Source organism: Alligator sinensis, unplaced genomic scaffold, assembly GCF_000455745.1.
Source record: "Alligator sinensis unplaced genomic scaffold, ASM45574v1 scaffold58_2, whole genome shotgun sequence".
In the NCBI taxonomy this organism is placed as follows: Eukaryota; Metazoa; Chordata; order Crocodylia; family Alligatoridae; genus Alligator; species Alligator sinensis.
Window position 1 is genome coordinate 85,059 of NW_005842405.1, and position 11,769 is coordinate 96,827.

The window sequence follows — 11,769 nt, forward strand, 5'->3', positions numbered from 1 at the left end:
GCCCCCCCCCTGCCAGTGGCGGCTTAGCAGGCAGCCAGCCCTTGGGGCTCTCCTAGCCCCAAGGCAGAGTCATTGATGGCACCCGGCTGCGGTTGAATCCTGAGAGCAGCACGGAGCCCACCCAGCCCGCTGGCACATGCCTTCAACCCAGACTGATCTGGCTTCATGCCAGCACATGGGGCTTCCAGTACTCCAGCGGAAAGTCGCATATGGAGGCACAGAGTCCGGCTGACCCAATGGCGTACGGATCCCACCTGCAGTGGTGGGAGCTTCATGTGCTGACACAGAGCTAGCCCAGTCTGGTTTAAAGGTGTGTGCCAGCAGGCCAGGCCAGCTCGGTGCCACCACGTGCAGCTTCCAGGATTCAGCCAGAGCCATGTGCTGCCAGGGAGCTCTGCCTGCCGCAGGCCAGGAGTGCCCTGAGGGCCCACTGCCTGCTGCTGCCGCCAGCAACAAGGACTGTGTGCGTGGTGGGGGGCCCACACCTACCCACACACACCCTCACACCTTCCCTCCCCACAAGCCCCACATTCACGCCCTCCCAAAGACCCCACCACAAACCCCACACCCTCTACACACACCCACATCCCCCATACCCCTTCACAAACTCCCCTCAAAACCCCACACTCATCCACATCCCATCACAAACCCTCCCACCCCCTGCACAAACTCCCCTCAAAACCCCACACTTATCCACACCCCTTCACAAACCCTCCCATCACCCCCACAAATCACACACACACAGAGACACCCCCCCCCCATGCACAATATACAATAGTAAGACTTTGTTTTGAGCTATTATGCAGTTACCACTATATACACTATGCAAACACAGGGAAATTGGGACAAAAATATTTTTTTGAAATAAAATTAAAATGTGTTATAATAGATGTTTGATTTTTAGTATATGATTTTGTTTTTTTCTGGTTCTAAGATAGCAACCCCCCTCCCAAAAGGAATACTCCCAGGGGCAAGGGGGGGACTTCAGGTGGCAAAGGTTAGGGGTTAGGGGTGTGACTTCGAGTCCCAAGATGGTGATCAGGGGGTGGGGCATCTGTCAAGGGGCAGGGCTACCCGTATGGCCCTCAACTGCTCATTAGAAGTTGTTAAGCGACCTTCCAGCTGAAATAATTGCCCACTCCTGTTTTAGTCCATTACCAAATTCAATGGGGCACATGACTGTAGGTATGTACAATGTTTTGTAATTATAAACTAAAATTTAAATTACTTAGCACCACTGCTGGCTCATTCAAACGTGAAAAATGTCCACAAGTCTGTGCTAACAACCCTCAAAGATCTTCAATGCAATGTCAACACACAGAAGAACGAGAAAAACACAACCTTCCTAATACAGGACAAGGTGATGTGACTACGACCGACTGTATTCTTACTCGGGTATGTCCAAGTCAAACCTCACAATTTCGGGAGGGTACCAAGAAAAACAACAAAGAAGCATTCTCATTCAAAGATGAACATCTACAAATGTGAGCTCCTTACCATGTGAACTGCAGCTTATTCAGTGCCCCTATGTCCAATTTAATGTTTTGGCTTTGCAATTTAGGTTTTGCAATTACCTGGCTTCTTTTAGTGTGGATTGCAAACACTGTATGTCAGTATGTATACTTTGGAAACAAATAAAATAGTTACGAGTGACGCACTGATTTTCTTTTCTAGTGCTAAAGGAAGAAAATGTTTAACCACAGAAAATATAAAATGTGAAATTTAATTAAGAAAACAGTGGCTGAGCTTCTCTTGAGTTCCAAAAAAAAGGAAGATACTGGAATGTCTGATGTCTTTAGAGATGTAGCTCTTGCTTTTTCATGAATAGAAGCTGAAACTGCTAAGGATTCTGACTGTTTTGAATGTTCTTTTATGATAAATCCCACAATCCAAATGTATCAGTTGCAGAAGTATTCATTATTGTGAAAAGTGCTCTCTCATACACTAGGATGACCTATTTTGTTATAAAAGAGTGGAAGTCTTATGGTCTGTTCACTTTGATGCTTGTTACCTGCTGTCAGTATTGGTGATCCTGAACACTGTATTATGGAATGTTACTCTTGGGTTTGTCTGGGTCTTGTTTGTCAAGATGAATCACATACTTGGTCACCTAATATCAAGGTGAATCTAAGTAATATAAATCTCATTTGCTTATTTTCTATTGGCAATTACTTCCTACGCACAATTTCATGTTAAATGTTGTGTTGCGGGGAGAAAGCATTTTTACTCTTCTCCATAATTTAAATTCTAAATTATTTGTGGTTAAAGTTCTGGGGGGGTTTTTTTTTACTGTTCTCCATAGTATTATTATATGCGATTTATATAACCTGAAAAACATGGGGATTTTTTTCAGCCTACTTTACTAATAGAGAGGTTGGGGACCAAAGGAAATTGTCTTGGTTCTAATTGCAATTGATACATCATGTTTTTACCAGCCATCTAATTTTATATTTGGTCTTGTAGATTCGGCCCCAGAACTGCTGTGTCTGATGACGCAGAGTAAGTTGTCTTGTGCTCACAGGGTTGCTTTTAAACAACTTACACTGCATGCTTTCCATATTCTCTACTAATATAATATGCCATTTATGCATCATTATTATTTTTCAGTCTTCTGATAAATGTTTCAGATAAAACAGTTAAAGATGGAATGCAATATGCATTTCTATTTCAGTAAATACATGTTTTGTAAAAATGCATGATACTATATGCAGCTGCTGCTTTAAAAAGTTGGTACGCTCTTTTCTTTTACACACGAGTTTGCACAATTTCTAATAAGTCAGTATTGAAGGAATTAGGTCTAGGCTAGACGTTGGGAAGGGGTGGAAATTGAGGAGTGAGCTGTGTAGTTTGAGTGGTAAAAAAAAAAAAAATTAATTCCAAAGTAGTGTTAAATAAATTAATTTATTACCCTCAAATATTAATTGAAAAAATAAGCCTTAAATTACTTATTAGTTGCATCTTAAACCATTTTTTAAAATCTCTTTCAAGGTGGACCTATTTTAATAAGGTATATAATTGAAGCGTTGGAATTTATGTAACTTTTGTATAGTTTTGCAACAAAAGAAAAACCCTTCATTTTCAATGTTTAAGTGAAAACAGTATCCCATCTTTTAATAAAAACAACCCCCCCTGCACATTTTTATGTATACAGAAATTAACATGACAGTTACACAAATGTACTGTTCTTCTGTATGTAACATCAAGATCTAAACACCACCTAGCTTTAAAAACAAATATGTAGTACTGCCATGTCTTTATGCTTTGTGAACACAAAGGCATTAGAGGAATGGCATATTTATAAATTGAGTAGTCTCTGAATAATCTGTGACTTGAAAAATTGTGTGAATTTTTTTTTCCTTTACACTTTGTAGAAAAAAAATCTCCTTTTGACCTCCATAAATGGGACAATTTTGAAGCCACAGCAAATTTCTACTCAAGACTATGCAGGAGGAAGGGTGAAAATGCATATACCTAACTATGGAGAGTCTTCTGCCATTCCAGAAGGGCTTGCATGTGATCTTTGTGTATGTGGACACCTCCTATATGCATATTTAAACATGAGTACATGACAGGCTAAATGCAGGTGTCCTAAAAAGGTTTAGTAACATAGGTTTAAGATGATCACGTTACTTAGGAGTAGCAATGAAATGAATGAATTATGTTATCCATTTCAGATATATGCTGATAAAAATGTTATATGGCAGCATCATCCATTCAGAGACTGCCATATTTTATAGAAACAGGTTTTTGCCGATTTTTATTTTTAAAAGTTCTTATAAATTTGATTATATCCCTTCCAACTGAAAGCTACAGGTCTTTTAAAACAAGTACAAGATAGGTCTCAGAAGGAAAAGAAATAAAACCCTATGCATCCAAAAACAGCCTAAAAGCACTTTTCTATACATAAAAATGCAGCCTTTAAATTTCTCTGTCTTGGGACCCTTTTTCTCTTCCCAGGGGGGAATTAAAATTCCAGCTTCCGATGGCAGAAAATCACCTGTACCACTTACAGTAGTCACTGAATATCAAAAGTTTTCCTTGCCGTTGACCCCAGATGGAATATTCTCTGTCCTGGACCTCAGGATCTGCAGTTTCTTTATCTTGGTGAAAAGGAGATCCTTATACTCCTCTAGTCTTTTGTTCTCTAGAAGCCCTGCACAGAAAACAACCAGTAAATCTGTAAAGGTCACTACTTGCAGCTTGTTCTTATCTTCTCTGTGGAGACCTCCTTTGCATGGCAGAAAATCTGTTCCTGATGATGGAGGCCCTGTCTGTGTACCTCCTTGAGAGAGACAGGCAGGGTTTGTAGAGCTTTTGCAGGGGGCCATGGCCAGGGCTAGTGTCTCAGCCTATTGTGAATTTTCTGGACTCTGTGTCAGTTCTTCATCTCATTCTTTGAGCTAAGCTCCAGCATCATTCTCACTGAATTGCTTTTGGTGTGAATGTAACACGGCAATATTAATGCAATCTTGCTCTACTTTAGGAGGAGCTACACAATATGTGTCAATTCCACCATACATTGTCCCACTCCAGGTTCTTCCTGGAACCTTGCTTCCTCACCAGGTTTCTTCTGTATATATAATTTCCCCCACCTCCACTGGGGAAATGTTGGGCCTGTTGCAGGGTGGGATTAGGGAAGATGTGCTTCTTTGTTCCTCTTTTGATTTCTGATGGTTTGTAGTAATCCTGGAATTGCCTGCATTGATGAGAGAGAGGAAAGGGGACAGAGAACAGTTTGATCTTGCAGACTGTTAAACTGTGAAGAGCAGGACAGCATATTTTCAAAGCAGGGGTGAAAGCCTTTTTATTTCAACTGTCTAGGCATAAAGCAATCAGATTTATGAAGCACCTTGAAAGCTACCGGGACACCTCTCTGTCCCATTATAGTATTTACATCAATGCTGCTGGCTATATCCAGCCACAGTTTTGACCTCTGCCCTGTAAAAACAGGCTGTTGCATGACAGCCTAATGTTAATCTTGAGTTTAGTTTTACCTTGAGCTTGATGGACAAATTACAGTGAGCTGGGATGTATTTGTTTACTTGAGTTTGACTCTTAGCAGGTTACCTCCTTGAATGTTTGTTTGTTTCTTTTTTTTTAAGTCTTAGTGTGTCTATAAAACTATAATGTGGCCACAAAATGAGTATTTTGCATACCAGTTTTATAACAGATACTTTTTTTTCTCTCTCTAAAAGTAGTTATTCACCAGATTCTCATTTAAATGAACACACAAGTCCTTAGAGCCTGTTTTACTAGTCAGATGTAACCTGAGTACATATTTCAGTTATGTGTTCAGACTTCCTTGAATTAAAAATAGAAAAGTCATCCACTTTGTGATAAAATTCACTAGAACAACTCTCAAGAAAATACTATTACTTGAAAATGATGTCAGTCTTAGAACCCAAATCAGTAGAAAATGTCTGGTGTCTGGGGCAAACTCTGGAAGAACAACAGATATGCCAGAAGAGTTGGTCTGCCTATCCATGAAATCCTCACTTCAGAAGGAGTTTGGGCCTCAACCTACAAAATTGCTTTAGAGGTGGAAAATTTATTTAAAAAAACACCACCACCATGTACTTCATTTTCATGGTCCAGTGTTCCATTTCTTTTTATTTGTCTTTCTCTACCCCACTATTTTCTCTCCAGCACACACATGTCTAGCAACCAGGGCTTAATATAGCTTTATTTAACAAATGGAAGACGTGAGCCATCTTTTGCTTGAGAGATTGATATGTTTTTAAACTTGAAATGTTATGAGGAAACCTCCTTGCTAATAAGCATTTATAAATGTTGTGGAAAAAATGTCTTTGGACAATAGTCCTTTGTCCCGGTTCCTGTGTTCTGCATTTTTGTCAGGCCAAGAATTTAGACTAGTTGTTGCCCTGTTCCAGAGTATAGAGGGAAATAAATGGTTCCCCTTATACCTGGTTGGAAGTGTGAAGCTGTCAGCCAGAGCAGAGCACAGTACTTTGGGGTAAGGCTCCTTCAGATGTTTTCCTCCAAAAGTATATTTGCATTGCAGGATATGCTTGCCACCCAGTTGGACAAGAGGATGACTGACTGAAATGGCTAACCACAAGATGCTTTTTATACCTTTTGAACAAGAATTTTTTTTTGTGTCTGCTTGCATTGAGGAGCCTATTAAATCTATATGAGCTATTAGCCACGGATTACAAATGTATATTATATAAGGACTTTGTTAGTAAGAGTTGAAGAATACCTGAAATTAACGTCAATCATTGGAGGTGACATTTTTTCCCATTTAAATACAAAACAAAACCCTCAAAATGCTCTAATTTGTAATTCCCCTTATTGCATGCCATCCTTTTTTTTAGTAAAGAACAAAAACTTATAGATCCTTTAAGATCATTTTAATAGTCCTCCATTCCAAAGTAACAAAACCATTTGAGTCGCAAGGATGAAAGAATTGCAAAGCTAGTGTCTTGACTCAGCAGTCTGGTATGCATTTTTAAAGTTAACCTATGTTACGCATAGTAATAACTTAGGGTTTCTGTACCTATTTAAAGATTACAGGTTATATGTTATCATGTATTTATGAAAAACTTCTGCTAGTGTGGCTGGCAACCAGGTACATATCCATTCTGTGGCGTTTAAATGGAATTAAACCTTACAAGTTTTCTGTGAGAGTGTGTTTAATTTGCACCCTTGCTCTCTTGAATGAGCTAAGCCCACATATGCATACAACATACCACATTTATTGAAATTGAATACTGTCTACATTGTTACCTACCTTCTTAACTTTTATACTTTCATCTTGTGCTACTGCTGCTGATTGGCTCATCTAAGCTGGGCTTTTTGAATACTGCCATGGAATTATCTCATGTAAAACTGCATGGCTGGCTTTTTTTTTAATAGCATAACCGAGGCCATGTTTTGCTGATAATAGGTACCACAAAAATAATGTACTTCATTACTTTCTTTATGCAACTGTCTTTAAACAAATGTAATATGCTGTATATCTATGACCTTTCTCCTTTTAATTCTTGAAAGATCAAGAATAGAAATAGAATTTGCCTAAAGGTACTGTCACAGACCAGAACATGAATATTATACAGTGTGTTTTTCCTTCGTTAGAATATGGATAATAATAGCTTGGTGTTGACAGCATTAAGGTTCTTCATTAAAAACCAAAGTAACATGACCTTTTCACTGCATGCATTTCCCAGAGCAGGTTCTCACAGCTTACTTAACAATAGCATCTGACCCACAATGCTGCCCATGCTGTGCTTCTCAAACTTCTCTTGTTTTAAAATAAATTGAAATCCAGCTCTCTGCAATAGTGCAAGGAATTGGATTTATCCCGTCAAAATTGGTTGGGGAATATAGCTTCCCAAATTTCTACCTTTTGAATTGACTGTCAGTAAAGTATTTTAAGAAATTTTATTCTTGGACTTTTTACCCTAATGATTCTGCTCAAGTAGTTATGGAAAGGCGGAGTTGCTGTCTAATGTTAAAAACAAGGAATAATTGAGAGATGTGGTGCTCATGTGCCTGCAGTGATACATGGCTTGTTTACTTTTCATTCCATCCAGGAAGAGCGCACACCAACTGCTGCAGCTTCCTGAGCCTGACGAAGGGTTTTTGAACCCGAAAGCTTGCTTAATAACTATTCTCCAACCATTTGGGTTGGTCTAATAAAAGATATTAAATTCACCCAAGGAACCTTGTCTGCTTATATCCTTAGACCAACACGGCTACAACCTAAACCCCTGCAGTGATACATGGAACTCATGCAGATATCAGTTAGTTGCTTTTGGAAACCTGCAAAAAAGATGTATTTTGATTTTTGTTCTAGCCCCCTCATGTGGCCTACCTCTAAAATTTGAAAATTGACAGCTAGAAAATAATGCTCTACTCATTGTTCCTGCTTTGTTTAGGAGTATGAGTATGTTTGACATGAGGTGTGAAGATGAAGCAGTCATGCAGCCTCACAGCAAGGCTCGCCATGAAAAACTGCAGAATGTCCACAACCAACTGAAAGAGGATGAGACCAGATGGCAAGATGTGAGTACAAAGTAAGATTGTCATGGGCTTTAAGTAGTCGCTGCTAAATCAGTTGAAGAACCTGCAGTTCAGCTGGAGTTGGCTGATGTGTGAGTACTGTCTTGAGTAATTTTGCTGTTTTCAGCATATCCAGTCCCTGAAGCCCCAATGCTTCAGACCCTTTCAAGAAAGCTTTGGAAAGAGTTTGTAAGTGTACCAGCTTAGTGGAGAATTGGGTTAGAATAGTTCAGGCATGCCAGCATCTGTAGCCAGCAGCATACAAGGACTAGCAACACCTCTGGCTGTGCTCAGTTCCCCAGCCTAAGTGACCAGGACCCACCTACATGTGAGTCATACTCATTTTAGGAATAATGACTGTAGAATAATGAATGATTGAATATCCTTTTGATTTTTTTCTCCATTGGACTTAAGTACAGTGATTGGTACAGTTATGTCCCAATATAAAAAACTATTTTTAACAATTCTAAAGAGTTTTCTTTAAACAGAAGTTCAAAAATACTTAATGAAAAAGGAAAAAGGAAATGATAAAATTACAATTAGATTTATAACCAACAGAGTGATAGTATGGTTAGTGTGAGTTCTATGTGTTGTAAAAGTTTATATGTTTGGGGCCATTAGACTCATTTTTTCTTTTATTTGAAAGTTTCTGGGACTCTTACGATTGAAATGAAAAGTGTGTCCTAACCCACTGTATATGCATTTCCAGAAATGCCTCTTGATACTTTATACTCTGGCTCTAAAATCTCTTAAGAGCTATTATAAATTTCCTTATGCAAATATCCTTGGCACCCTAAGAACAGCTTTATGGAGGGGACATTGTTTGTATTCATGGTGTGTGGTTCTTCATGATTTCACTTCCTAGCATATGTCCAAGCAGTAAGTTTGCTGACAATTAGCAGTTTTAAATCTTGTGCTGCTTTTTTTTACCTTTGCTTCTTTTAAAAAAATGGAAAGGAAAAAGTGCATCCTTCTATAATTGCAAAAAGGGGAGGGAGTTTATGATGTGCAATCTGCTAATGGAAAAACTTAATTTCTAAACAATAGGCAGTAGTAGGACTATTTGAATAGGTAAATGTTTCCTTTTCTCGTCAAGTATAATTAGTAATTGAGGAAAACTGAAGTACCATGTTTCAAGAAGGGGGTTTTATAGACTCATTCCCTTGAGTGTAACATCAATAATGTGCATCTAAGCCAAATGAAAGTGACAGCATTTCTTCCTATTTTTAGTTAAGTTGTTTTAATACTGTAAATTACATGTACACTATCATCTACCAGTTACTGATGAAAACTCAGTGGAACCATTTAGAAAACTGCAGTAAATGAAATAGTTTAAATCAAGTGATGCTGTTTTTCTTTAAAACAAGAATTTGCTAAGGTACTTGGAATACATTCTGCATACTAATTTTGTAATGTTGTTAAGCTAGTTGAAGTGATAAATATGCCACCTCATACTTCCTGTTGTTTTAGTCTTATTTTTCTGCACAAAAACACGTTGATATTCATGCTATGTGTATGAGTTTTATTTTTCTAAAGTTCAGATTTTAGCCCTGTATTGTTTGGTTTTACAGTTTTGAAATATTTCTTCCTTACTGTTAAATCCAGACTAAGTACAAATCCGGTCCCCTATGGCCTGAGTTTGTGAGCTAGACAGGATACAAGGAATATACGCTATATATTGTTTGGTGCTGCTCTTCACTCCAACAGAAGTCTATTGGAGGGGGCAGCACTGGGGAAAGTGATAGAACAGGTCATTGGGTCTTCACAGATATGGATCCATCAACCAGTCTGTGGATAAAGAATTTCCCAAACAGTGGAGCCTAGTATCCTGGTATGGGGCAGGGAAGAGCTAACACATTGCCAAGGAGGATTTCATCCCCTGGATCTGCCATGATTCCTGTCTGACAATCTTCACTTTATACAATACCTGCTTACTGAATCTTGCTATAGGGACTAGAATTTACCACACATTCATTAGGGCTAAAAGTGAGTGCACTGACCAGGCCCTTTTGTTGCCTGGAGTTCCTATTGCTTTTAGCTAACCACAGCACTGCAGCATCAAAGGCCATGTCGAGATGAGCATGGATGTTTGGATCCCCGGGGACAAATAGCAGCAGTGCACCTTGCACCACAGCAACTTGTCCCCAGGGAACACCTGCGCCACATGTGCTTTGGCCGTGGCAAGTCACTCCAGGGGCAGTAAGGGAGGCTGGGACCAACACTGTGCTGGCCCCAGCAGCCTTGGCTGGGGTTCAGTGCGTCTCCTGGGGCTGCAGCAGTGCCGATCCTGCCGGGCAGAACCTGGCTGGAAGTCGCAGTGCAGCTCCGGAAAGCCCGGCTCCGCATTTCAGCAGTGCGTTCTGCCTGTGCGTGCACTGCTCTGGGGGGGTTTTCAGCGTGTTGTTGTTGTTCTTGTTTTTTCTCCCCTGGATATCCGGGGGCCAAAAAAACCCACAGAAAAACCCCCAGAGCAGCACGTGCATGGGCAGCATGCCCTTGCAATGTGGAGAACACCTGACTGTGCGGTACATGGCACTGCAAACGTGTTTGCGGTGCTGCGTACTGCACGGCTGTGCTCATTAGGATGTGCCCAAAAAGTCCAAAACCTAATTAGCAAGGATATGAAAACCACACTGAAACTCAATAACAAAAAAAAGTCGAGCAACTTTTTAATTTTAAAATATTCTGCTTTGCTTTTTAAAATTTAGGACTGATACATTGGTGACCCTCCCGGTACGTGAAATCAGCCTATAATTAGAGAGGCAAGGATTTCTTAGGATCAACTAAATAGGTGGGATAGAGTTAGACAAGCCTTTGCGGTAAACATTCTTCAGGCATTCTAACACAGTTTAAGCAGGCTTTTGGGGTCATCACCTATTTAACAGCATTGGGCATATCTACATGAGACACTAATGTGCAGTAGAATTAATCACAGATAACACTAAGATGTGGGGAGAATTGGGCATGCTAGGAGGGAGGGGACAGGCTGCAATTGGATCTGGACAGGTTACAGGGGTGGGCGGATGAGAATAAAATGGGATTCAATACTAACAAGTGCAGAGTACTGCACCTAGGGGGAGAGAACCAGCAGCATATCCACAGGCTGGGGAACTCCCTTCTCATCAGCACAGAGGCAAAAAAGGATCTTGGAGTCATTATAGACTCCAAGATGAACATGGGTTGCCAATGTCGGGACGCAGTCTGGAAGGCTAACCGCACCTTGTCATGCATCCACAGATGCATCACGAGCGGGTCCAAGGAGGTGATCCTCCCCCTTTATGCAACACTGGTCAGGCCGCAGATGGAGTACTGCGTCCAGTTCTGGGCGCCGCACTTCAGGAGGGATGTGGACAGCATTGAGAGGGTTCAGAGTGTGCGGGCCGGGAGCGATCCGAGCCCTTTTTGTGCTCTGCACGGGCTGTGGCCAGCAGCCCAGGCACGCGGGGTCGGAGAGAACGGGCGACATGCTAGAATTAGGCACGGACGCGTAATGGTTTATTTAAAGATTATTTACTTACACCAAAGATGGTCGCAGTGTAGGCTGGAAAACTTGCTTGAGTTGCGGTTACAGATAGAAAAGATGAGAGGTGGACTAGAGTTCCTTCCCGTGAACACTCTTCTAGCCCGTCCGGTTGGAGGCTGTAAACCGCGAGCCCGTTGCGCCAACCGAAGAAAGTACTCGAAGAAAAGAGCTCTGAATAGACTCACGCGAAGTTTGCTAGGCTCCGTGGAACTTGTGCGCGCAGG

The 11,769-nt window shown here is 40.7% G+C and overlaps 1 protein-coding gene across 13 annotated transcripts in view; it reads left to right on the forward strand.

The window, feature by feature from the left end:
- LIMCH1 (LIM and calponin homology domains 1) overlaps positions 1-11,769 on the forward strand; it is a 104,133-nt gene that overhangs the window by 43,449 nt on the left and 48,915 nt on the right. For 8 of the 13 annotated variants that reach the window (XR_003095564.1, XR_003095565.1, XM_025211420.1 and 5 more), the window contains 3 exons: positions 1,233-1,484; positions 2,464-2,499; positions 7,899-8,025. Coding sequence is in view for 11 of the 13 variants with exons in the window: in XM_025211420.1 (XP_025067205.1) it covers positions 1,233-1,484; positions 2,464-2,499; positions 7,899-8,025 (415 nt within the window). In the remaining 2 variants the exon portion in view is untranslated. The remainder of the gene's footprint in view (positions 1-1,232; positions 1,485-2,463; positions 2,500-7,898; positions 8,026-11,769) is intronic. The other 5 variants (XM_025211422.1, XM_025211417.1, XM_025211423.1 and 2 more) reach the window with 2 other exon arrangements.